This window comes from Pleurodeles waltl, chromosome 2_1, assembly GCF_031143425.1.
Source record: "Pleurodeles waltl isolate 20211129_DDA chromosome 2_1, aPleWal1.hap1.20221129, whole genome shotgun sequence".
Classification (NCBI taxonomy): domain Eukaryota; kingdom Metazoa; phylum Chordata; class Amphibia; order Caudata; family Salamandridae; genus Pleurodeles; species Pleurodeles waltl.
This window is the reverse complement of record NC_090438.1, coordinates 368203275-368229354: the sequence shown is the minus strand read 5'-3', so window position 1 is coordinate 368229354 and position 26080 is coordinate 368203275. Positions and strand designations below refer to the sequence as shown.

The window sequence follows — 26080 nt, the reverse complement described above, 5'->3', positions numbered from 1 at the left end:
TCCCTGGGGCATCCAAATATCCCTCAACCCGAAGAGGATCCAAGTCCGCGCGCCGGAAATCGATGTAAGGCCCTTGCTGCGTGGAAAATATCGACTCATCATCTGTGTGCACCCAGAGAAACCGACGCACACCTCCCAGTTTTCTAAATATCTCCTCCTCTGCAGTCCCTTGCAGATAATTTAGATGCAAACCAGGTACTTTGTGCTTGCAAGAGACACTTATTGCTTTTAAGAACTTAAGACTCTTTTTATCATTTTCTAAAGTGATATTTCAACGTGTACTTATTAAATCATGATAGTTTTGACATGCATTTAATAAGATAACTAGCCTATATTTTTCTAAAACTGTGTGGTGTACGTTTGTGGTGTATATACTGTGTTATTGCATGATTTATTGCACAAATACTTTACACATTGCCTTCTAAGTTAAGCCTGTCTCCTCAGTGCCAAGCTACCAGTGGGTGGGCACAGGATAATTTGGATTGTGTGTGACTTACCCTGACTAGAGTGAGGGTCCTTGCTTGGACAGGAGGTAACCTGACTACCAACCAAAGACCCCATTTCTAACATTGGTGATCAACAGTAAGGATAAGATTTGTATTTGTGCAGTGACATGCAATAGCTATGTGTACACTACCTACCCACAGTTGAAGGTCAACTTCATTTTTTTTTCTTTTTCTGCAATTTGGTTTTCTGCCTGACACTTTAACTTAATCCTCAATCAACATGTCTCTGTCTGGGTCTCAAGCAGGAGCTGAAGACTTTGACCTAGCCAAGCTGGAGACATACACTGTTAACCAGCTGAATGGGTTCTGCAAGCGGATGGGAGTACCTTCCTGGGGTGCCTCCAGTAAGGAGGAATACCAAAAGGTACTGAGGGCCTTGGCTGAAGCCCATTCAGAAGAGAATGTTGAGGAGGAGGAGCCAGAGGATGGCCCCTCAGAGGATTTGTTGCCAGCAGTGGGGGTTATTACCTCTGAAATTGTGCCCCCTGGTAAACCAGGGAGCAGTGTCTCTAGCCATGGCCTTACTGCAGAAGAAAGAAGGGAGGAGAGAGAATTTCAACTGCAAATGACAAAGTTAAACATGGAGGCAGAGGAAAGGAAAGCTGAGAGAACAGCTGAGAAAGCCTTGGCTGAAAAGAAACTTTTGTTGGCTCAAGAACTGAGTCTCAAAGAGCTGGATATCAAGGCGAGGCAGTCTGATTCCAGCAGTAATGGTGGCAGCATACATACAGGACCTGCTGGGGTAAGGAAGGTTCGTATACCCAAAAATGTGGTCCAAGTTATGTGGTGGTAAATGACATTGCTAAGTGGTTGGCTGCTTATGAAGCTGCACTAAGGGCTCATGGGGTTTCTGAAAAGCAATGGGGGGCAGCCATGTGGTGGTATGTACCAGTAGTGGGGAGGGACACACTCCTTGCATTGGATCCATGGGATCAAAATGCACGTGCACCCATGAAAACTGTTTTACTTGCCAAGTTTGGGCTGACACCTGAGAAATACCATCAGAGGTTCAGGGACAGTACCAAACTCCCCACACAAAAGTGGGTAGAATTTTTTGATTTCTCCAGTAAGGCACTGAATGGATTGGTGCAGGGCAGTAAAGTAGATGACTATTTGGGGTTATATAATTTGATCCTGAAAGAGAATATGTTCAGTGTTTTCTTTACATAGTTGCGCCAGCACCTAGTTAACAGTAAACTGAATGATCTTAGAAAGCTTGCTGAGGAGGCGGACCTCTGGGTTAGTTCCAGAGTGTCCAAGAAGGTACCTGGGGGGACACCCACAAAGGTGATCAGGGTTCCCACCAGAAGAAAGTGGGGGGAGGGGAGAAAAACCTAAAAATAAGGAGTTCTCAAAAGGCCCCAAAACAATTCGGGGGTGGAGGGGCTGAGGGGATGGTAACCAATCTCCACCTGAATGGGAGAAGAAGCCAGGGTACTTTGACAAAAAGAAAGAGGAAAATGATCTCCAAATGTTTAGAGTGCTTCAAGCATGGACATGCTAAGGGTGACTCCCAGTGTCCCAAGAGGGCACAGCCCCACACTGGAGGGCAGACACCTGGGTTGGCTAGTGTAGTGGTCGGGTGGGAGACAATCCCAGTTAGCTTTGGGGAGCAGATAGAGGTGTCCCTAGTATCCCTGGGAGAGGAAGAAATGGTGTCAAAAGCCCACATGCCTGCCAATACTTCCAAGTATAGGCAGTGGGTCACCATCAATGGGCAAAGGGTGGAGGCTCTGCGTGACACAGGAGCCAGTATGACTACTGTCAGGGGTCAGTTGGTGTCAGCAGAGCAGGCCATCCCCAATACATTCCACCAGGTCATAGTCGATGACAATCGCGAGAGCCACCTACCAGTAGCTCTGGTTTCCTTTGAGTGTGGGGGGGTCTCTGGTACTCTAAAAGTAGCTGCGAGTCCTGCCATGCCTGTAGATTGTCTGTTAGGAAATTATCTTGAGCACACTACCTGGAAGGAGGTAGAGCTCAGATCCCACCTGGAGATGTTAGGTTTGCCTGAATGGGACTGCATGACCACACAGTCCATGACTGCCCAGGGAGGGAGTCAAGGGCGTCTGGTGCCTGGAACAATGGCCCAGACAGCTGCACAGAGGAAGGGCAAGGGGCGTAGGAAACCGACTGTGGTTGACAGGGTCCCAGAAGAGGAGGCCCCTGAGCCAACTGGGGAGGATATTACCACCCTGGATAACCTGCATGAGCTTGCTGGCTGGCAAGTGGAGGGTGGACCAACCAAGGAGGAATTCTGCAAAGCGCAGAAGGAGTGCCCCACTCTTGAGGGTCTGAGGCAACAGGCCTCAGCCCAAGCAGCAGGTAAAGCCTCTTGTGATCACCACATAAATTGGGAGAATGAGCTCCTCTACAGTGGGCCTAAGGTACCAGCTGCTGGGGCAGCACGTGTGCTGGTGGTCTCGCAGTGCTACCGGGCCTTCCTACTGGGCCTGGCTCACAACATACTCCTGGCAGGACATTTGAGGCAAGACAAGACCTTTGTCAGGCTTTGTCACCCACTTTTATTTGCCTCGAATGCGGGTAGCCTCAGATAATTTCTGCAGGTCTTGCCCAACCTGCCTGGCTAGTGGGAAGACAGGGAAAAGGCTCAAGGCACCCCTGATCCCACTCCTCATCATTGGCACCTCCTTTAAAATGGTGGGCATCAATGCCATTGGTCCCTTGGACCCCAAAACCACCCTAGGCAACAGGTTTTTTCTGGTTTTGGTGAACCATGCCACCCGCTATCCAGAGACAATCCCTCTAAGGACAGTGACTTCACCAGTGGTGACCAGAGGGCTAATGGGGATACTTACCCATGTGGGGTTCCCAAAGGAGGTTGTGTCTGACAGAGGCACCAACTTCATGTCAGCATACATGAAGTCCATATGGGATAAGTGTGGGGTAACCTATCGGTTTACCACCCCTTATCATACACAAACCAATGGGCTTGTTGAAAGGTTCAGCAAGACCCTGAAAGGCATGATCACTGGCCTGCCTGAGGCCATGAGGAGTGAGTGGGACGTCCTCTTGCCATGCCTTCTCTTTGCTTAAAGGGAGGTGCCCCAGGAAGGGGTGGGGTTCAGCCCCTTTGAACTTCTCTATGGATACCTTGTCAGGGGACCACTAAGCATAGTCAAGGAGGGATGGGAGAAAGCTCCTAAGAAACCTCTCCCAGATTTGGTCAGTTACATACTGGCTCTCCACAACCAGACGCAGCGCTTCTGGAAACAGGCCAAGAATAACCTCAAGGCCAGTCAAGAGGTGATGAAGGAATGGTATGACCAGAAGGCCACCCTGGTAGAATTCTCACCTGGAGACAATGTATGGGTGATGGAGCCAGTAGACTCTAGAACTCTCCAGGACCGCTGGAATGGACCATTCCAAGTCAAGGAGCGGAAGGAGGAGGCCACTTACCTATTGGACCTCAATACCCACGAAACCCTCTAATGGTTCTCCATCACAACCGACTGAAGCCTCATTTTGAGGAGTCTGAGGTCAGCATACTTCTTGTGACAGATGAGGGCATAGAAGAAGAGAGTGAGCCTCTACCCGACCTCCTCTCTTCCAAGGACGGTGATGGGTCAGTGGAGGTTGTTAATCCATCTGACTCCCTGACTCTAGATCAGAGAGGTGACTTCTACGAGTTGTTGGAGCAGTTCTCTTCCCTGTTCTCCCTCACGCCTGGGCTAACACACTTGTGTGTCCACGATATTGACACAGGAGACAGACCACCTGTAAAGAATAAAATGTACAGGGTGTCAGATAAAGTAAGGTCCAGCATCAAGGATGAATTGGCCTAGATGTTGGCTCTTGGGGTGATAGAGAAGTCCAGCAGGCCATGGTCCAGCCCAGTGGTGTTGGTTCCCAAGGCTGCTGCATCCAGTGCCAAGCCAGAACGTAGATTCTGCGTGGATTTCCGTGTTTTTAACTCTGCTCACCCCATTCGCCGCACTGATGAGCTCGTAGACAGGCTAGGCGCTGCCAAGTTCCTTAGTTTCTTTGTCCTCACGTCAAGGTACTGGCAGATCGCCTTGACTAAAACGGCTTAAGAGAGATCCACGTTTTCTACTCCTGAGGGCCATTACCAGTTCAGAGTAATGCCCTTTGTATTGAAAAATGCCCCCGCTACCTTCCAACAATTGGTTAACGGGGTCCTAGTTGGCAAGGATGCCTTCTGCGCAGCCTACCTAGACGACATTGCCATCTATAGTTCCAGCTGGGAGGAACACCTGCTCCACCTCAAGGAGGTGCTTCAGGCCCTGCAACCGGCCGGCCTGACCATCAAGGCCAGTAAGTGGCAGATTGGGCAGGGTTCCATGGTGTCCTTGGGACACTAGTATGTGGTGGCAAGGTGCAGTTCCTCCCGGCCAAGATTGAAACTATCAAGGCCTGGCAACCACCTAGAACTCAAACAGCGGTCAGGGCCTTCTTAGGACTCACCAGATAGTACCGCAAATTTGTTAAGGGGTATGGCACCATAGTAGCCCCCTTAACAGAACTGACATCCAAGAAACAACCTAGATTGGTGAATTGGACAGAGGCTTGTCAGAAAGCCTTTGACTCCCTAAAGGAAGCCATGTGCATGGTCCCCATGCTCAAGGCACCTGACTACTCCAGAGAATTCATTGTGCAGACAGAGCCTTCAGAGCATGGCATAGGTGCAGTACTAGCACAGCTGATGAGGAGGGCCTAGACCAACCAGTAGTCTTTATTAGAAGAATATTACCACCGGAACAGAGGTGGAGGTCTATTGAGAGAGAAGCATTTGCTGTGGTCTAGGCACTGAAGAAGCTGAGACCATACCTGTTTGGGACTCACTTCTCAGTTCAGACAGACCACATGCCCCTCAGGTGGCTCATGCAAATGAGGGTTGAAAATCCTAAACTCTTGAGGTGGTCCATTTCTCTACAGGGGATGGACTTTACAGTGGAGCATCACCCGGGGGTTGATCATGTCGATGCTGATGGTCTCTCCAGGTACTTCCGCCTCAGCGATGAGAGCTCCCCGGAGGTTGGGTAGCTCTCCCCACTTTCAGCTGGGGGGGACACATGTTAGACCTGACAGCCTTAGGGTGGTCACCCTTAACTTTTTTGCCTGCCTGCAAAGGTGCTGGGGGAGGGGGGGCTGCTACTGCTTGAACAGCCAAGTCTTGAGATGTCTCCTGACAGTAAGTAGGTCCTTAGTCTGATGCAGGTGGGTGGGAAGAGTGTTCCACTTCTTGGCGGCGAGGTGGGAGAACAATCTGCCGCCAGCGGTTGTTCTGCGGATGCATGGGACGGTGGCGAGGGCAAGGTCGGTGGAGCGGAACTGTCGGGTCGGGGTGTAGAAGGAGAGCCGTCTGTTGAGGTATTCTGGTCCGGTGTTGTACAGTGCCTTGTGAGCATGGGTGAGGAGTTTGAACATGATTTGCTTCTTGACGGGGAGCCAGTGTCGGACTCTTAGGTGGGCTTTGATGTGGCAGTGGCGGGGGATGTCCAGGATGAGGCTTGCAGAGGTGCTCTGGATGCGCAGGCAGTCTTTTCTGGAGTTTGGCTGTGGTTCCTGCATAGAGGGCATTGCCGTAGTCCAGCTTGCTGATCACGAGGGCTTGGGTGACCGTTCTTCCGGTTATCGTGGGGACCCATTTGTAGATCTTCTGAAGCATGCGGAGGGTGTTGAAGCAGAAGGAGTTGATGGCGTTGACTTGCTCCACTTTTTGACACTGTTGTTGATGGTTTTAGGACTCTGCACACTTTACCACTGCTATCCAGTGCTAAAGTGCATATGCTCTCTCCCTTGAAACATGGTGTCATTGGCTCATACCCAATTGGCTTATTCAATTCAAAAAAGCCTCTAGTAAAAGTGCACTACATGTGGCCAGGGCCTGTAGATTAAAAGATACTAGTGGGCCTGCAGCACTGATTGTGCCACCCACATAAGTAGCCCCCTAACCATGTCTCAAGCCTGTTATTGCAAGGCCTGTGTGTGCAGTTTCACTGCCAATTCGACTTGGCATTTAAAAGTACTTGCCAAGCCTTAAACTTCCCTTTCTCTACATATATGCCACCCCTAAGGTAGGCCATAGGTAGCCAAAAGAGCAGGGTGCTATGTGAGGATAATTTAGATGCAAACCAGGTACTTTGTGCTTGCAAGAGACACCTATTGCTTTTAAGAAGTTAAGACTCTTTTTATCATTTTCCAAAGTGATATTTCAACGTGTACTTATCAAATCTTTATCGTTTTGACCTGTATTTAATAAAATAAATATTCTATATTTTTCTAAACCTGTGTGGTGTACTTTTGTGGTGTTTGTACTGTGTTATTGCATGATTTATTGCACAAATACTTTACACATTGCCTTCTAAGTTAATCCTGACTGCTCAGTTCCAAGCTACCAGAGGGTGGGCACAGGATAATTTGGATTGTGTGTGACCTACCCTGACTAGAGTGAGGGTCCTTGCCTGGACAGGAGGTAACCTGACTGCCAACCAAAGACCCCATTTCTAACAGGGCTTAACTGACATCAGGAGTGATGGAGGAATTCTTGAAAAAGAAAGGCAATGTACACAACAAATCAGCACTATATCACCCAAAAACTAATGGTGTGGTGGAACGCTTTATTAAGGTTTTGAAAGTGTGTTTGCAGCAATCTCTGGCCTGTGGATAGGATTGGGAAGAAAGCATGAAGAAGAAAAAAATAAAGAATCGCCTGACACTGCCCTCCACCACAGAGGTGTCACCTTTTAATTTATTTAGAGTAGGAATTCCTGATAGTGAAAAGCATCTGGATAGGTAAATGACAAAAGAAAGGAAGTGGATGAGCAATTTGGTAATGTAGAGGAACGGAGAAAAAGAGAAAAAAAGGAGAAGGGAAAGAAGCTGTCAAACCCATGGTGGTGAGGGGGGGAAAGGGGGATTTGATAAAAATGAAATCCCCCCCAAAAATTATGGGAAGTTTCAAAATTTAGTAGGCCTTTTAAGGTGTGATATGTGTTTAAAAATAAAGTGAAAACTGATGATCATAAGATTTGGAACTTAAACAGAGTGGCAAAGTGTGGAACACTTCAAATTAAAGAATCTTTTCCCAAGAATATGAATGTGTTTGGAGATAAAAATTAGACAATAGAGAGAGAGAAGAAGACCTATTTACTTGCAGGGCTATACATGAATTTCATCATTAGATTAATGGCACACATCTTTTGATGTTGCCATAAAACCTTTATTTTGCTGTTACATTACTTTGAATTGTAGATAAGCATTAGAGTTGTTCTTTGTTCTTAAGTTCAATAGATTAAGTGAGTGAGGTGATGTGGTATCTTATGACACTGCAATCTGAATCTAGATGATGATGTATTTATGTATCCAAGACAGCATCACCTAGAATGTTATAATTGGAATTGTTGGGAGTCTGTTGATGTGATGCCTCAGACCTGGGATGCCGCTGTGGATTGGGTCTATGCATTATGAGGATCTAATAAAGAAATAAACTCCTATTCAAGTCATCACATTTTGTGGACATAAGTTGAATCTTAACAATGTGTCCTTGCATTTTAGCATTTCTTAAGAATGTCACATATTGTTGTAACGTCATCTCATGAAGTTTATTGTTTAAAAAAATATATTTAGGCTCTTTAATCTTTAAACAAAATACAATTATGAATTAATAAATCGAAAAATGAAACTGATGTTGATCTTGTTTATTACTCTGGTTGTTCTGAATCGATCTGACTACCACAGCACACGTCCACACCTTCAGCATTTGACTCCCATTCTGCCCTTCGGTCCTTCGGGTCTTTTTCAATGGTTCCAATTTCGTTTGCCTCATTTATGTATACCAACATACATTCACTCAAAGAGTCCTACTATGTCAATACTTCATTCAACAGCCTGGGAGCCATGGTGTGGATTAAGCTTGTTGAAATTATACGCCAAAAATCCTGGCGATCAAAGTAGCTGCACCAAAACTGGATTTCATTGAGGGAAACATCTGACTTACAAAGTTTGGTACATAAATGCATTGTTTAAGTTAACTATTTTGCCCTTTTTTGTGGTCTTTTATTTTTCAAGAACACAGAAGGAAATAGCTGCCACAAGGCCATGTTGCTAATTCACCTATTTTGAGACCTGCTACCGACCAGTCTGCTTATTCCTCAATCACGGACCATTATATACTTTATTCGTCCTGACATGCAGGTACGCCTGAGTCCATACTCTTTGCTTCCACCATTTCTTCTTAATGAAACAATGCCTTATAGCTATCTCACTCTCCCAATGGATACGTTGGGGCTGATGTGTATATGGAACGATGGCTTGTCATTACGCCAGAGGGATGGAGTAAATTACTTCATTCCCCTGGTGGTTGGGCCGTTCGTCAGACTTATAAATGACAGACAAGCAGGTGACCACCTATAATGCATTGGAAGGAACCGCCATCATGGCAGTTCCTGCCAATGCATTTTGCTGTTTGGTGCAGGGCTATATCAGCAGGACACAGACATGCACCAAACAATTTTAATTTAATCCCGATTCCTCCCATCATAGCAGTCATCTCCCATAGGGGGGGCCATTATTACCATTTTACTGTCCCTAACCTGCAGATTTTGCCTGGCAGTGACTTTCAATAAAAAAAATAGCTACATGTCCACCCATCCTGATTGTGATGGCAGAGATATATCAATTTCTCCGACTGCCCTTACTCTGTCTGGCCATGCGAGAAGTTTGGCTTTGACGATGAAAGAGTAGCGACACCATAGCCAAACTTAAGGTCTGCCCGCATCAACATTGAGTAGGCGGACCTTTATCTTGGTCGTATATATACTCCATCACTGCTGCGATGGAGCATACATACCGCCAAGATATAAATGAGCCTCTTTATCGCCAGCGGTGGATGCAGCTTTAACCTTAACCAGTGAGATGTCCTCCCTCCTTTTCTGGGCTTCCAGCATCTTTATTTTGCTTTGACCCAACTTAGGCCCATATTTAAGAGGGCCTAGCACCTCCTTGCGCCATGTTAGCATAATTGTTTTTTACGCTAATGTGGCCCAACAAGGCCAAAATCACTGCACCAGATTTACAAAGTGGCGCAATGCATGCATTGCACCACTTTGTAACCCCTCGGGCCACATTATGCATGCACCAGGCACAATGTATGCAAGGGGGCGTTCCCCCATTGGGGGGGTGAAAACATGGGGCAAAGAAATCTAAAAAGATTTTGTTGCAGCATTTTCTTTGCATTTTTAACACCTGCTCAGAGAGTTAAAAGGGGGCACACTACTGGTTACAATGGGCCTCTACGTACTGTGCAGGGTTAGCACCAAAATCTTGGTGCTAACCCTGAACAGTACATCAATAGCATCAAATATTTTGACTCTATTGCCCCCTACCCTGCGTCATGGTGCACCGTATTTTAAATATGGAGCACACATGGTGAAAGTAGGGGGCGCTAAGGGGCGCAAGAAAAGTGGTGCTGCACTGGGTGCAGCACCACTTTGTTCAAATCTGTCCCTTAGTCTTCATTTCCACAGAACACTATAGGGCTGGTTGCCAAAGGTATTTATCTTAGGTACACAGAAAATGATTCATTCAACTGCTTTGAATCACAAAATAAAATGTTGTATTTGTAAATCGATTTCCTTCCACAGATCATTTTGCCACTATGGTTGAATATTCCATGCAAGTAAATTTGGTAAGAGGAGAAGATTTGTGGGTGGGGGACCTGCAAAGGTTGGTAAGCTCGTACATGTTTTTTCCCACAGAGAAAACATTCAGAGATTTACTTTTGTCAAGGGCAGAGGTAAATCATTTTTCAAGGTGGAAAAGAATCTGGGTTTGACCCACAGTTTGGTGGTAGGAGAAGGGCTTTCTCTACTGGCAGGCATATCTTCCCATTTAAAAACACACACAAAGTTGGGGAAGTACAACTATGCTTCTGCGTAGCATATGTAAGAGTACAAAATATGTGGGAATGTAAATGAATAGGAGCACTTCAAGGAATGTCGGACCATCACAGGTTCCCTAAAGTTCTCTTGGAATTCTTTCCAAATGCTGCTGAAATTGAATTCCAAAATATTTTGACATGTACTCCTACTGTAGGGGCAACCGTGGGTAAGTACCTGCCCATCTTTTATTCTGCTTCGGACTTGATAGGTTCTGGTGGCGTGGAGCGATGTTTGGTAATGCGTAACTGACATCTGGATATTGGTTGCAACCATGGTAAATGTGAGCTTTTCTAGTTCACAACGTTTTGTTACTTTGTGGTGCACTCCTATTCCAGCCGGATTTAAAGGACATTCCATAAATTGCCATTTATATTCCTACCAGTGGCACAACCATCCTCCCACCCAAATGCTCTCTTTGAAAATCACATTGCTCCAAAACAACATAACTCATCACTTTCTTTTATCAGCGACAGGTAAACAATATCCATGTATATAATATGAAAACAAAGTTTTTAAACATTTGACGCAATATGAGTTGTTTTCTTTATTAATGCATTTACTCTCATCTCATCTTACCCTTTGATCGCTTTTTGGTTTTTACCCTCAAGGAAGTGTAGTGGAAAGACTGGAAAAAACACAAAGGACATGAAATTAAAGATGATTAACATCTTATCTCGACATGAAGGGCATACATCTATTATCATGCAGCTGGTATGCAGGCACTGGCAATCCTAAACTTTGGACCTTGTTGCACAAATTGTGCTGCCTTCACAAGTAGTGCAAAACCACAATTTGTTTGAATTGGACATTTTATAAGAGTTACTATACGTCAGTGTTAATGGGGAACATTCCAACAACAACCTTTATAGGCATTGAATGGTCGACAAAATAAAGTTCCACAAACATATTGTTTCTTTCAATGTACCTTGAGTCATCTTGTAACCACTGAACATTCACTACAGGCGGTGGATCTCTTCATTCGTCCTTGCTATTCTCTGACACATTTCAGGTTGTAAGGAGGCACATGAGACTGTGTTACCTTCTAAGAATGCATTGGCCTCAGTGCTCTACGTAAAGTAACAAAGCCTTATGTGCCTCTTTTCCACATAAAATGTGCGAGAGAACAGCAAGCTGGACTGGAAAAAATGCATTGTTAATTTTTGGATTCTGTATTGTGGCCTACCTGTTGGTTGAACCTTTTCTTTAAGAAGGGTCGTATTTTCCCTCGTGTATTACTCAATCTGTAATTAACTTGCAAAGATTTACGCAGAAAAGGAAATCATTCTTTTTTACATGTACCTTCACATACTGAAAAAACTATGTAAGAGTGCACCACACATATGCAATGCAGCCCTTATGTCATGAAGTTTAGCAATGACATACATAGAGGCTATATACCAGGTGCCCTGTACAGAGAGCACAGTTATACAGTTAGCGCATACTGTTCCCACTTCTATCCTGGTTAATGGAAATTTTCAGGCCTGCATGTTTTTTCCCCAGTTACTATACTTTGAAACATGTGGAAAAGTTAAGCAGACATGCAGGGATATTAACTGGTGCAAGGTGGTAATCCCATTGAAGAAGTGCAGGACTTCCACTCTGCTCAGCTCATAATTGGCCCCAGATGTATTCTGGTTTTTAATATTCATTTTGTTGATTAGACTGCCATCTGCTCAAATGACTGTCTAGAAATGCATGATATAATTTCCTTTGCCGTACTCAGTGTGTACTTTTTACTTAGGAAACATGGAGAAATTTCTTTTTTTCTAAAGCAACAAAGAATATTTTTTAACATTTTATATCATTTATATATATGTTTAATTTATAGAATGTTTTTGGTTCTCTTACTATGCATTTTGCCCTTTATACACATTCAGTGAACATAAGTCAGTGCATTCTATTAATACATTCGGCATTACCAAGGTATCAAAATATATTTTGTAAAATAGACAAAAGGTATATATTTTCAGGAAATGGGCATATATGAATCTTCTTTTTCTTGATGACTTTTGTTTACAAAATCAAAGCCTATCAAACAAGATAATAGTTATTCTGTTCCATCTCACGTAGTCACCTAATAACCTACTCATGCCACACCTTTCGCACCTAGGCTTCTGAGTTGGTTCAAAGCTGTTTGCACATGGATACGTACTGTAATATAGTCAAGTGAGGCAGAGATTTTATCAGTGCAGATGGAGCCATCCTGGGTGGTAGGAATTTTGTGAATTCCTGTGGATTTCGTAAGTTACCATCACAGAAATGTAGGGAAAATGCATGATCTCAGGCAAAGCTGGAGGTTTGCACAACATTGTCGGTAAGAAAATGCTGTGGGGTGCATGTGAAGCACCCCATCTTGGACTCCCCCAGATTTCTAGTTTTCAGAAGTGTCTGGTAGGTTTTCCCAGGTGGCACCGTACCTAAGTCCAAAGAGTGCAGCCGTGCACCATTGCAAGTGGGACGATATTGGTTAGCCAAGTTCTCCACTGCCCATATGTAAAATCAATTCCCAAAATAATCAAATGTCCTCTTTCTTGCCATTGGGAGGAGATGCTCTTGTCTGTGGGGGCAGAAGGACTGTTGCCCCATTCAGTTCTGACAGGGGAATATCCATGACCACCCCTCTATTTTTATGTTATTCCCTGGCATCTGGTAGCCCTCCAGGGGGGCTGACTGGAGGTAATTCCTCCATCTGCCACAAGGGGGTCAGAAAGACTCTGTCCCCATTTATTTGGGATCGAGGAATGGCCATTTGCATGGTGGGGAATCCCCACCCCTGTTTAAAAAAAGATATTTATATTCCCATATTCCCAGGCATCTAGTGGGCTTTCTCCCCTCCTAGGGGGCAGACCAGCAGTAATTACCCTACCTGTCCCCCAGGGGTACCCAGTTATATGGGGTGGCGGTTAACCAAATTAATATCCTTGGTGTCTAGTAGGCTTTCTCCCCTCACTGGGGGGAGGGGCATATTGGTTGTAACAACCCCCAATCTGCCCCCAGGGAGGGCATAAAGACTGGGCCTTTTTTAGGGAGGGTCTGGGAATTGCCGGGCCTGTTCTGGGCAACCCCCACCACTAGGCCTTTCAAAAAAATGATCCCTGGTGACTAGTAGGCTTTCTGTCCCACCCCCGGGGGGCAGATTGGGTGTAATAATCTCCATCTGCCCCCATGGGAGGGACAGAAAGATTGTGCCTACTTTGGAGGGGTGGGGCATTGCTTTGCAGCCCCCACCGCTCTTTTCTAAAAAAAAAAGATACCTGGCGTCTAATGGGCTTTCTGACCCCCCTCCCCCGGGAGGCAGATTGGGGGTATTAACCTGTTACTTCTTATGGGGATGGGTGGGGGTATTGTCTTGTTCGTTCTGGGCAGCCCCTACTCTTTACTAAACTTTTTAGAAAGTCCCTGCCAGCCAGTGGCCTTTCTGTCTGCCCGAAAGGGCGGATTAGGGACTATTGACCCTATCCGCTACCTGGAAGGGCAGAAAGACTATCATTTAAATTAAAAAATTAGGGAGGCACAAACGAGCAACTGCCCTTGCACAAGGGGCCACTCCCCCCTCCCTGGTAGCCCAGTGGAGTGGATCCCTGCTTGGGGTTCGCCCTCCTGAGCCGACCCCCAAGCTAGGAATGCACTAGAGAAAAGTACCTTTGAAAAGGAGAGATTCACCCCATTCCAAAGGTACCTCTCCAGTTGAAATTGATGTTCAGGAGCTGAGCTATGCCCCAGAGCATCAAATAAAATGGATTTCATGTGCCAAATGTGTGGACCTCAGGGAGCTGTCCCATGCACATGAGCACTGCAGCGTTTGACTGCTCCTGGCCGTCCGATGCATACAAAGGGTTAACAGCATATCTTAAGCTGCTTTAAATGCAAACAGTTGAGGATGTATTTAGCAGTATCCAACAGTAATCGTTAACCTTGATGAAGCCCAAGGAGATGAGCGAAATTGCTGGTGTTACGGGTACTTGCACTTTTAAGAAGCATTTCCATCATTACACTTCTTAATTCATTTTTGCATAAAAGTGAAGTCGCTTTTCCATCTTTCAAGTAGAAGTAAAAAAAATCATGTGGAACCGAAAACAGTTGGCTGTACACTTGAGGACAGTTATATTTGGCAGATGTTTGTTATTTGTTTCTAAATATTCTTAACTGGAATCCTTCAGTTTAACTCCAGTTGCAGTTGAGTGGAGTTTATGGAGTTGATTATGTATTTAGAATTATCCAACAGTAAATGTTGGCCCCCTCAAGCCTGTTGTAGAATACTAGATTATTTTTACATTCTTGCTGTTAAGCTGATTTGCCTGTGGAGTTCTGCATTGACTTACTCACAATCCATACTAGAGACTTTGCTTGCTCTGCTGGGAATGTCTAATTTAGCATCTATTTCCTATTTAGGAAAAAACTGGATTAAAGGTGTCGCGTCTGTGGACAATGTGAAAGTCAGATATTAAATTTGTTAATTCCTGTTAGAAATTATGGGCCCTATCCACAAAGAAATGGAGTAGGGCAGTGGCACAAGTCATTTTGCTGTGCTGCCCTACGCCAATTTGAAAGGTCAGGAATGCACTGTATCTACAGGATACGCTGCATTCCTGCCCATTCAGTCATCACTGGCACAGAAATTGCAGCTGAGACCCAATGCAGGCACCCATGCACCATGGTGCAAGGGTGTTGGCGTTGCTGCCATCATTGTTTGTTTTTGTGCAGGGAAGGGACACCTTCCTCCACACAAAACAATCATGAGAGGCATTTTCCTAATTCTATGTGCAGCAGACTGCAGCACATGAGGGAAGAGGAAAAAAAGGAGAACTCCTGCTCTGGGTAGGTGTACGTTTTTGGTGCTGCCCCAGATTTATGTTGTGTTGCAATTCTGGGGCAGTGTAAAAAACCATGGGTGGTGAGGGGGAACACCCAGAAGCAATGCTCATGGCACTGGTCCCTGACGCAGTGTGAGGCAAAGCAGTGACTTGCACTGCGCTGCCTTACACCACATGTACAAGCCCATGTAAAGCCACACAAGGTGGCTTTGCGTGGCCTTGTAGATATGGGTCTACATTGTGCACCACAGGAGTGTTAAAAAAGTGAGTGGAAATAAGCCCCTGGGTCTTTAACTGACAGTGGTATGCTCCCTGTCCAAGTAGAAACCACAATCCTAATCAAGGTAAGTCAGATACACACCCTAAATTAACCTGTGCTCACCCCCTGATATCTTGGCACCGAGCAGTCAGGCTTACCTTAAGAGGCAATGTGTAAAGTATTTGTGCAGTACTTGATTACAGTAACACAGTGAAAGACACCACACAAGACTCAACACCAGGTTAGGAAAATACAAAATGTTTTTCTGAGTAAAACAAGACCAAAACGATAAAAAATCTAATCGGTATAAATCAAGATATACATTTTTAAAGATTAACTTGGTTGCCATGGATGTAACGGTTACGTCCTCTGCAGCATTGCTCAGCTAGCGCTCCCCAAGGGCCTCCAAACCCCCTTCCCTGGGCAGGGATGGAGGGGGAATCGCTTCCACTTCCACTACCACCTCATCAAAGGTCGTTCCCATCACGCTGGAAGCTTGCATTTCTCAGCCTATGGGGGGATGGGTGCAGGCAGAGAGACATAAAAGGTTTTTCCTTTCCTTTCATGTCTTTCTGAGCATTTCTGCTTTTGTTGATGCCATTTTCAGGGAAAAAACACAAGCTTTCTTCTTCAGCTCTTTTTTTCCATTTAAAAAAAAATGAAATTTTAGCTGCATTTTGGATCATTTCTTGGTCTCTTCCAGGATAACCCACAAACTCTGGGTACCTCTAGAATCCCTAGGATGTTAAAACAAAAGGACTCAAATTTGGCGTGGGTAGCTTATGTGGCCAAAAAGTTATGAGGGCCTAAGCGCAAACTGTCCCAAATAGCCAAAAAAGGGCTCGGCAACTGAGGGGAAAGGGCCTGGCAGTAAAGGGGTTACGGGGCATATTTACAAGCCCCTAGTACCACCTTGCGCCGGATAGTGTAATTTTTATTTATGCTAGAGTGACGTTAAGGAGGCCTTTTTCCCGGACCGTATTTACAAACTGGCGCAATGCAATGGGTAGGTCAAAATGGCAGTTTGAAACTGCACACAGGCTCTACAATGGCAGGCCTGAGACAAGTTTGAAAAGGCAACTGTAGTGTGTGGCACAATCAGTGCTGGTTGAAGACTGCAAAGAAGCAAACTTCTAGAACTGATCAGAAATACCAACTAAAGGCCTATTCAAATCTGAACACTCTAACATTCCTTCTCCGAAAACTATTACAGTTTGGGCAGATGAGGCAGCGTGCAGATCCCATATGATCTACTGTTAAGCATGCTGCAGGGACCCTCCCCCAAGCTACGTTGTGTTTGTTTCCGGGTCATGGATGCCAGGATGAGCAAGGATGCGGATGCTGAGAGTGCTGCAAGCGCAGAGGGGTAGATCACAATAATGCTATCCAGTACCTGGTGTATTCATAATCTTCAGGTCTAATGACTGGGCCTGCCGTTAGCAGTTAAATGGCTGTTCGATCTTAGTGTGATAGTAGAATTTCTACTGGGGTCAGCACTGAGCGCATGCTGCCTTTTGCTGTAGTCACATGAGCCATGGACCAGTTTGAAGTGCGCTGCTCTACAAGGCAATGGGGGGGCACTACATTTCTCTGCTAGTGGCTGCAACAGGGTGCCTTCTACTACCCCACTGAGGGTGGCTGGCAGGGTTCCTCTTTAGCCCCACTTGCTGAATTTTGTAGCTTGATGCAATCTACAGGAATGCTTTCCATCTATCCGCACCTAATATAGATCAGAAACATTGACTGGTCTCTAAAAAATAATTCTTGCACCGGTCTAACAAGCATAGCTACATTGCAGGGCGGGCCAATAGTATAACCATGGGCTTGACGCCTCAGCTCCAGAAAGCTAGGAGATGCACTACTCAGCCATGCCTCACTGCATCTAAGAGAGAGAAGCTTTCAACCCAGAGAGAAAGCTTTCAGAGTGCTATTATGGAAAAAACTGTTTTGGTCTCAAAGTCCTTGAACCAATTAGCAGAGGTCACTGAAGAGTTTCAATATTCCTTTCCTAATTTGGACTCAAGGCAAAAGCGGAATGTGACATCTTTGCAGATGGCTACTCCACTGGATAATGGCTCAAGTGAATCAGGTGAAATGTGCAACAGCTGACCAGGAGGGGGGATACTATTCTAACACAGGCTAGCAACAACTTTGAGAACTCATTAATATCAACTAAAAGGCTAAGGGACTATCCGCTTTTTGCAAGGTATTTGAAGGGAGAGACAGTAACTTCAGAGTCTCTTCCAGGGTCTCTACCCTCAGTGGTAACAGGTCATGGAGAGGAAAGCAGAGACATCCGTGACCGGTTAGTGATTCAGCCGGTAACAGAGGATCCTTTAAGTGGCCCAAGTCAAGTTTTGGATCAGCCATTGGTGATGCAGCTGCCCGACCTGCAAAGGGAGAAGGAAATTCAGCCCTCAGTATGGGTGTAAGCAGCACGTGACCAATATTCTCAGTGGTCTGATGGCAACTTTACTCTGTCTATGGGACTTAAAAGCATGAGCATGCTGAGTATCCATTTCATCCCCTTCTATAGACTATTCTGCTGGAAATTTGTAAACTGAAGCCTATTCTGACTCAGGAAATAGCTGAAATGTCATCAAAGGCTTAATAAAATAGAAGAAATTGTGCTCCAAATACCAGTGCAACTGCAAGAGGTAGAACAAAAGGTGTGAGACTTAGAAGACCGCTCCTTTATCTGAGACAAGGATATGCGTTAACATTCAAAGAAAGATACTTGATTCACATTATAAAATCAATGAAATGGAAAACTACTCCAGAAAATCAAATCTTCACTTTGTAGGAATACCAGAAGAGGCAGAAAACATGGACAGCCATCAGAATATGCTTCAATTTATAGAATCACTGATTGAATAACATATTCTGGATGATACCCCGGCAGATCTTTCCATCATGACGTCCCATTGGATCCCTGCTCAGTGCCTTAGAAATTCTAAGGGGCTTATTTACAAGCACCTTGTGCTGTCGTAGCATCACTTTTTTGTGATGCTGTGGCGGTGTAAGCAGTCCCCTACACTGTGCCAGATTTACAAACTGAGGCAATGGGACCATTCCAACAGTTTGTAAAGCCCTGTACCACATTACACCTGCACCAGGTATAAAGCATGCAGGGTGAGCGTTCCCACGTTAAAAGCTATGCAGAACTGACGCAGTGAAATTTACTACATTTCACGGCACCATTCTGTGCCTTTACAGCATCACTTTTTAATGCCTGCTCAGAGCAGGTGTTAAAGTGATGCTGGGCTTTTACTATGTGACCCTCCTCACATTGCTGGAGTAGCATCAGATAACAATGCTACTCCAGCACTGCACTGCTTTTACAACAGATGCACCAGATTTTCTGGCAAATCTGCGGAATCATACACCATGGAACGCTGTGTTATAAATACAGTGCTACCATGGCATCGTTAAGGGGTCTAGCACTGGCGCAAGCAAAACTGGTACATCGATGCTGATGCAGCAGTTTCTTGTAAATGAGGACCTAAGTTTACCTGCCCTGTCATTGTAAGCTTCATGGACTATTGCATAAAATAACATATTCTTACAAAGGCAATCCAAAAGAAAACATTCATGACTGCTGATCAGGTGCAGATCTGTGTGTTTTCAGACATGTTAGTTGCAGCTGTGTGTAGACGGAGAGATTTTATAGGACTACTGGGAAAATTCAAAGCAGCTGGGACCCAGACCTCGATAGTACAGCAGTCAAAACTCAAATTCCTATTCAAAAGTCAGTCTTACTTATGTACGTCCTTAGATGAGACGAAGGGACTATTGCACAAATTTCAGAGCTGAAGGGTGTGCTCTGGATGTTCTCAACTTTCTCTTCTTTTGCTTCATCTTCTGCAATTTCTGTATGAAGTTATCAGGGGAGGGAGGGTTCCTCCTCTCTAAGTGTTGCCTGGTGCAGTAACACAGCACCAAAACCAAATGGGGGATATCAGGTGGTAGGGTGGGCAATTCTTCCTCTTGGGGTGGGTAGGCCACCAACTGTGTGGTGTAATCTCAGGGTGGGCATGTCACCGAGCTCGTGATTCACTCTTTCCTTGAAGGTTTGGTGGGGTGGGTTAGGGTGGTACAGGGGGAAGCAAGAGTGGGTAAAAAAGAGGAGATGCATCAGCAAGTGAACAGTTCTGAATTTTGTGAAGTCAGTCAGTTAGTATTATGTTCACGCAGTTCATGTAGCTGGTGCCGGTGACTTCGATTTTTAATTAACAAGAGCGGTGGAGGGATCAAGCTAACAAGCACTGCAAGTGATTAATGGCCTATAATGTCAGAATAAGCTCTTGTAATGTCAAAGTGGTGTTAAATGAGCAGAAATATGGAGCTATGATAAAGTGGCTGTCTTCCTTTAGTGTGGAAATTATTTTCCTGCAAGAGACACACCCTAAAGACAATAACCCCAATATTGCTGTACCAAAGAAATGTTACTATGTATATTTTGCATCTGCTGGGTATACTATGTGCAAAGTAGCACTATATCTCTCTAAATCAGGCTGAAGGTCAAAGTACAAGCTTCCCCTTAAATCTAGTTAATTATTATGATCAGATCACTGATGAAGTGGGTCCCTTGAGAGATGTACTCAACCCAGCCATGAGGCCCAAAGGGCCTATGATTTTTGAGGGAGATTTCAATTTTATCCAGGACCTGAAACTTGACACTTCCAATAAGATTGAAAAACAACTTAAGCCCAAAATGCCTCAATCCTTGCTGTATTTAAGCAGCACTGTGATCTGGATAATCCCTGGCTGGCGGATCATCCACAGGTGATGTAATATATGTGTTTCTCCCACCAATTCAGCTCCTCATCACAGCTTGATTTTTTTAGTGACGCAGATCCTTGGCTGGCAGAACACAGATATACTAGTCAGCACATTTTCGATCATTCTATTGTATGTATCCACCTGGAGTTTGAAGAATTAAGTACTGTTAAATTTGATTAAAGTGATGCACAACCCAAAATAAAAAAAAAATCCACTAAATATGTTCAATCATGCAGTTTATCCTTTGATTCATATCCAATTCTTCACATGATAAATGTCCTGTGGTCCTTATTCTCAACAAGTTCAGCATAAAAACACAACCAGCCAATACGTTTCATCTACATCAGTAGACTTCTTCAGGCCTGTGACAAAAATAAACAGACATAAATGTAGTGCAAAATACATAAAAAGATCCATAAAAACACACATAATAAGCCTCATTATAACCCTAGTGTGGTCACAGTGGCGTTTGGACCGCCATCAATGTGAAGGTCTTACAGCCACATTATGACCGCAGTGGTAGCGCCACAGTCGGACCGCCAGCACTGGCACTCTGCCGCCACACAGGATTACGACTCCCCTCTCCACCATGAAACAGATGGCAGCGACGAGGTGCATGCACTAGGCATGAGCAGTTCAGTGCCCCCCCCCCGGCCAGCCCCCAGTCGCGATGTTCACTGTCTGCTTTGCAGACTCTGAACATCACGATGGGTGCTGGTGTACCCTACGCACTACAGCATTGCTGCCATCTCGATTACGAGCCATGATGTAGGCTATTTCCCACTGGGCCAGCGGGCGGAAACTCTGTTTCTGCCTGTTGACCCAGCAGGAAACTCATAATGGGGCCCTGGGGGAGCTGGACGCACTGGCAGCAACCTGCCCGTTCAGACTTCGGTTATAATGACCACCATAGTCTTGACATGTTCCTATTTTCTACAACCTTTGCACTTTGAAATTAACATAGCCAACAGTCACAATCTATGTTAAAAAACAATCCCTACTAAAGCGAAAAAACATGGGAAAGTTATAGATGAGGGGGCGGAGATATAATATAATATATTTAGAGTTTGGCGGAGGGGTTACTCTGTCACTAACATGACAGATATCCCGTCCTCCGTATTACAATTTCGTAGGCTTACATGGAATTGTAATACGGTGGACAGGATATCCGTTATATTTGCGACACCAAACTCTAACTCAGGACCTTAGTGGTTAATATGCTCACAAATCTGTACCAAGGTGCAGAGGCACGTGTCATAATCAACACAAAAGAAGACGGGTCTGCCCATATCAATAAAGGCACCCAGCAGGGGTGCCCAATGTCACCAATTCTGTTTGCCCTAATTATTGAGCTCTTGGTGGCAAGAATCTGCAGTGCTGATTTTATCCTATCCCGGATAGAAGACATGCCCAAGATCAAGCTCCTGGCGATGATATGGCTCTTTATTTAAAAGTTAATAGGTCAAACATTGAAAGGGCCATACATTTAATTCAGGAATACACAGGGGTAGGGGGGCATAAGATCAACCCCTGTAAAAATATGTATCTTCTATTCCATGTCCTGTCTGCTCCCCCCTTAGAGTTACAGGACTTGTATAATATGGTTTAGAAATGGGGTTTCTAGTTGGCAGTAGTTTGCAGCATGTTCAAGTAAGGACTCTCACTCTAGTCAGGGTAACGTAGTCACACAGCTAAGATGAACCCTGCTCACCCCTTTGGTAGCTTGGCACAAGCATTGAGGCTTATCTGAGAGGCAATCTGTAAAGTATTTCTACCCACACACAGAGTAACACAGTGAAAACACTACAAACGGACACCACACCAGTTTAGAACAATAGCCAGTATTTATCTGAATAAAACATAACAAAAATCCAACACCCAACAGAAATGTTACCAATATTTAAAGTTAAAAGAGTCTTAATCCATAGGAATAGGTGTTTTGTTAGCACAAAGTACCTAGTATGTGTCAAAAATAAAGCCGTAAGAGAGGTGATGAGTCAGAAAAGCAAGCAATGTGTTGATTCTTTCCCTGCCGGGTAGGCAATACATGAATTTCCAGACATGCAACGTCAAGTCCCTGCTGCGATATTGAAGATTTGATGCCCAGGTTTGATGTGTGGAAAATTCTGATGTGCTGTACGAAGGGTCCGTATTGGGAACAGATATTGCGTTTTCAGCCGCAGGACAGGCGCTGCATCGATTTTTCTGACGTGCACACACGGGTGCGTTGATTTTCCCCCGCAGGTTACCAGCTTCCACTTCTAAGGCCCCAGGGACTGGTTTTGGCACCACTTAGAAAGACAGGATTCCCAGTGACAGAGCTCAGGCACTGGCAGATTAAGTCTTTGATGTCCCTGAGACTTCACAACCAGAAGCAAGCTCAGTTCAAGCCCTTGGAGAACATCGGAAAGCAGGATGTAGAAAGCAAAGTCGAGTCCTTTCACTCCCAGGGCAGAAGTAGCAGCAGCAGGCCAGCACAGCAAAGCAACAGGCAGAGTGGCACATCCTCCTCAAGCATCCAGCTCTTCTCCCTGGCAGAATGTCCTCAGTCCAGAAGTGTTCTGAAGTTGTGGAGTCAGCAGTCTAATACTTATATTCATTTCTGCCTTTGAAGTAGGCAAACTTCAAAAGAAAGTCTTCGTAGTGCACAAGATCCTGCCTCTCCCTGTCCAGGCCGCAGACACACTCCAGGGGGTTGGGGACTGTATTGTGTAAGGACAGGCACAGCCCTATTCAGGTGCAAGTGTCAGCTCCTCCCTCTACTCTAGCCAAGGAAGACACATCATGATATGCAGGACACACCTCAGCTCCCTTTGTGTTATTGTCTAAAGTGAATTCTCAATCAGCCCAACTGTCAGTCTGACCCAGATGTGCATTCAACAGCCTGGCAGAGGCACAGAATGGTTAAGCAAGAAAATGCCCACTTTGTAAAAGTGGCATTTTCAAACTTACAATCTAAAAACCAACTTTAACAAAAGATGTATTTTTCAGAGACCCCAAACTCCAGATCTCTATCTGCTCCCAATGAGACATTACACTTAAACGATATTTCAAGGCAATCCCCATGTTACCCTATGGGAGAGATAGGCCTTGCAATAGTGAAAAACAAATTTAGCAGTATTTCACTATCAGGTCATTTAAAACACACAAGTACATGTCCTACCTTTGAGATACACTGCACCCTGCCCATGGGACTGTCTTGGGCCTACGTTAGGGTTTCCTTACATGTACTAAAAGAGAAGGTTTGGGGCTGGCAAGTGGGGGCACTTGCCAGGTCGAACTGGCAGTTTAAAACTGCACACACAGACTGCAGCGGCAGGTCTGAGACATGTTTACAGCGCTACTCATGTGGGTGGCACAATCAGTGCTTCAGGCCCACTAGTAGCATTTGATTTACATGCCTTGGGCACCTCTAGTGCACTTCACTAGGGACTTACTAGTAAATGTGCCAATCATGGGGAAAACCAATCACCAACCCACTTTAGAAATAGAGCACTTGCACTTTTAGCACTGGTCATCAGTGGTAAAGTGGGTAGAGTCTTAAAGCCAGCAAAAACAGGTCAGAAAAAATAGGAGGAAGGAGGCAAAATGTTTGGAGATGACCCTGCAAAAAAAGGCCAGGTCCAACAATATGTAACGCTCGGTTCGCTATATTGGTGCTGACGCAGATAAAGTGTTTATGCATTTTGATTAACAAGAAAATGGTAGAAATATATAATGCCGAAAATTAATGTGCACGTTTGAAAAATATGCCCACAGAGAGTGGCTACCAAGATTCACAAAATGTACTAATAATATGAATAACATGTATGAAATATAGAAAATGTATTAAAATAATGTAGTAGTATGTCATATTGAGATATATAACGTATGGTTTGCATTATATTGTAGAGTTAACTTAGTCAAAGTTGTGGCCTAATTTTTGCCAGGCCTCATGCAGAAGCTGAATGTTCATGCAATGTAGAGAAGCTAATGTGCTGAACTGACCCTGAACTGCTCATGTCAATAAAGTCTGCTTAGCTAGAATTTTCTGCGATGAACCGATGGACAGGAGATGATGGAACTAGATTTTGTATCAAAATCAGTGTAAAGCAGACGAGATGTACTTTCCCAGGACTCGAACAACAGAGACACTAACTTGAGAAGAAGATGCAACATTTTGATCTCTGATGAGCCGGATGATGAGGACAACGTACAGTGAACCAATCGACACCTTGAGAAGCGTGTAATATTAGAATTCATAGATTTGAAGAGCTGAATGTATTGGGTAGCATCATATATGGTGACTAATTGATCAATTTGGGGGATGTGACAGAAGGAGAGAGTTCAGAGATGTTAGGGGCAGACGTTGGAAGAGAGACCTTCGATACTGGGGTGAAGAGATTTGAGATTCTGTCATTGGGCTCATGCTCTTGAGAGCCTGTTGCGATGCTGATCGATTGGTGACCTGAAGACGAAGACTGACTCTGTTGCTGATCCATACTGTGAATAGGTAGCTATGACAATGTGACTGGCTTTTTGTGCCTTTTCTTTCTAGGTACCAACTGCGCTGTTTTATAGTTTTTCTCCTAGTTAGATGTTTTTTTCCAAATTCATGTTCTAAAATGTTTTCACATGAAGTCCCACATGCTATTGCTAATCAGGGTTAGGTAGGGATCCTATTCTGAAATGCTGACATATACGGTGACAAATGATTGACGAACTGCTTTGCTGAACTCTGCTACTCATGTTAACATATTCATCGTTATTGACTTATGTTGAGACATTAGAACGCATGTTTTCTCAAGTTCTGATTAGGTTATGTTATTGGTGGTCACTAATGAATTAATCTTGAGTGGATTTAATAAAGTTTGAATTAACTTCATGACTTAGGGGGTCATTTTGACCTCGTGGTCTTTTCTCAAGACCGCCGAGGGACCGCCGTGCTGAAGACCGCTAGTGGTGGCGGTTTTCCGCTCGCGTATTATTACTGTTGGCAGCTCTCCATCCTTTTTCGGACGGAGAGCCGCCAACAGCCATACTGGCGGGCGGCGGGGAAGTGGAGGTTGCTCCACCTCCACCGCCACGTCTACAGAACACCGCCCACCGAATCACGTCCTGTGATTCGGCGTGGCGGTGTTCTGTTGACAGTGTGGTGTCGGCGGAGAAGCCCCCATGGCTCCCGTCCCCTCCCGGAGGATCGTCAGACCAGGTAAGTCGATCGTCAGAGGGGGGAGGGGGTGGGGGGTGTTGTGTGTTGTGTGCGTGCATGGGGTGTGCGTGTGTGTATGTAGTGGGGATGTGTGAGTGCCTGTATGCTTGCAGGGGTGTTGTGAGTATGGGAATGAGTGCGTGTATGTCTGTAGGTATGTCTGGATCATTATGCGTGTGTATGTTTGAATGTGGGTGTGAGTGTCTGACTGTGTGTGTGGATGTTGGCATGTATGTCGGTGTGTGTGCGTGTATGTGTGTTGGTGGTCCCTGTGTGCGTGTCGTGTCTGCATGAGTGATGTGATGTTGTGGGTCGGGTGGGGAGGGGGGTTCTGCCACCTTTGGGGGGTGGCAGGGGTGGTGGGGGGTGTAGGGGAGGGAGTCAGGGTGTGTGTAGGTGGTGGATTGGAGACCCCTATCAGTACCAGGAAAGGAATTCCCTGGCACTGATAGTGCTTACCGCCATGGATTTCATGGCGGTTCCAACCGCATGAAATTCATGTCGGTAAGCTGGGTCCAAATACCGCCGGCGGTATAGTGACGACCGCCAGGCTGGAGACCCAGGCCTCCAGCCCAGAGGTCATCTCAGCCCTGGCGGGCGGAACG

The 26080-nt window shown here is 45.2% G+C and overlaps 1 protein-coding gene across 1 annotated transcript in view; it reads right to left on the bottom strand.

Moving 5' to 3' along the window:
* Nucleotides 1-26080, bottom strand: part of LOC138265066 (connector enhancer of kinase suppressor of ras 2-like) — a 518319-nt gene that overhangs the window by 310664 nt on the left and 181575 nt on the right. The window contains exon 4 of the mRNA XM_069212618.1: nt 11006-11054. Within this exon, the coding sequence (XP_069068719.1) occupies nt 11006-11054 (49 nt within the window). The remainder of the gene's footprint in view (nt 1-11005; nt 11055-26080) is intronic.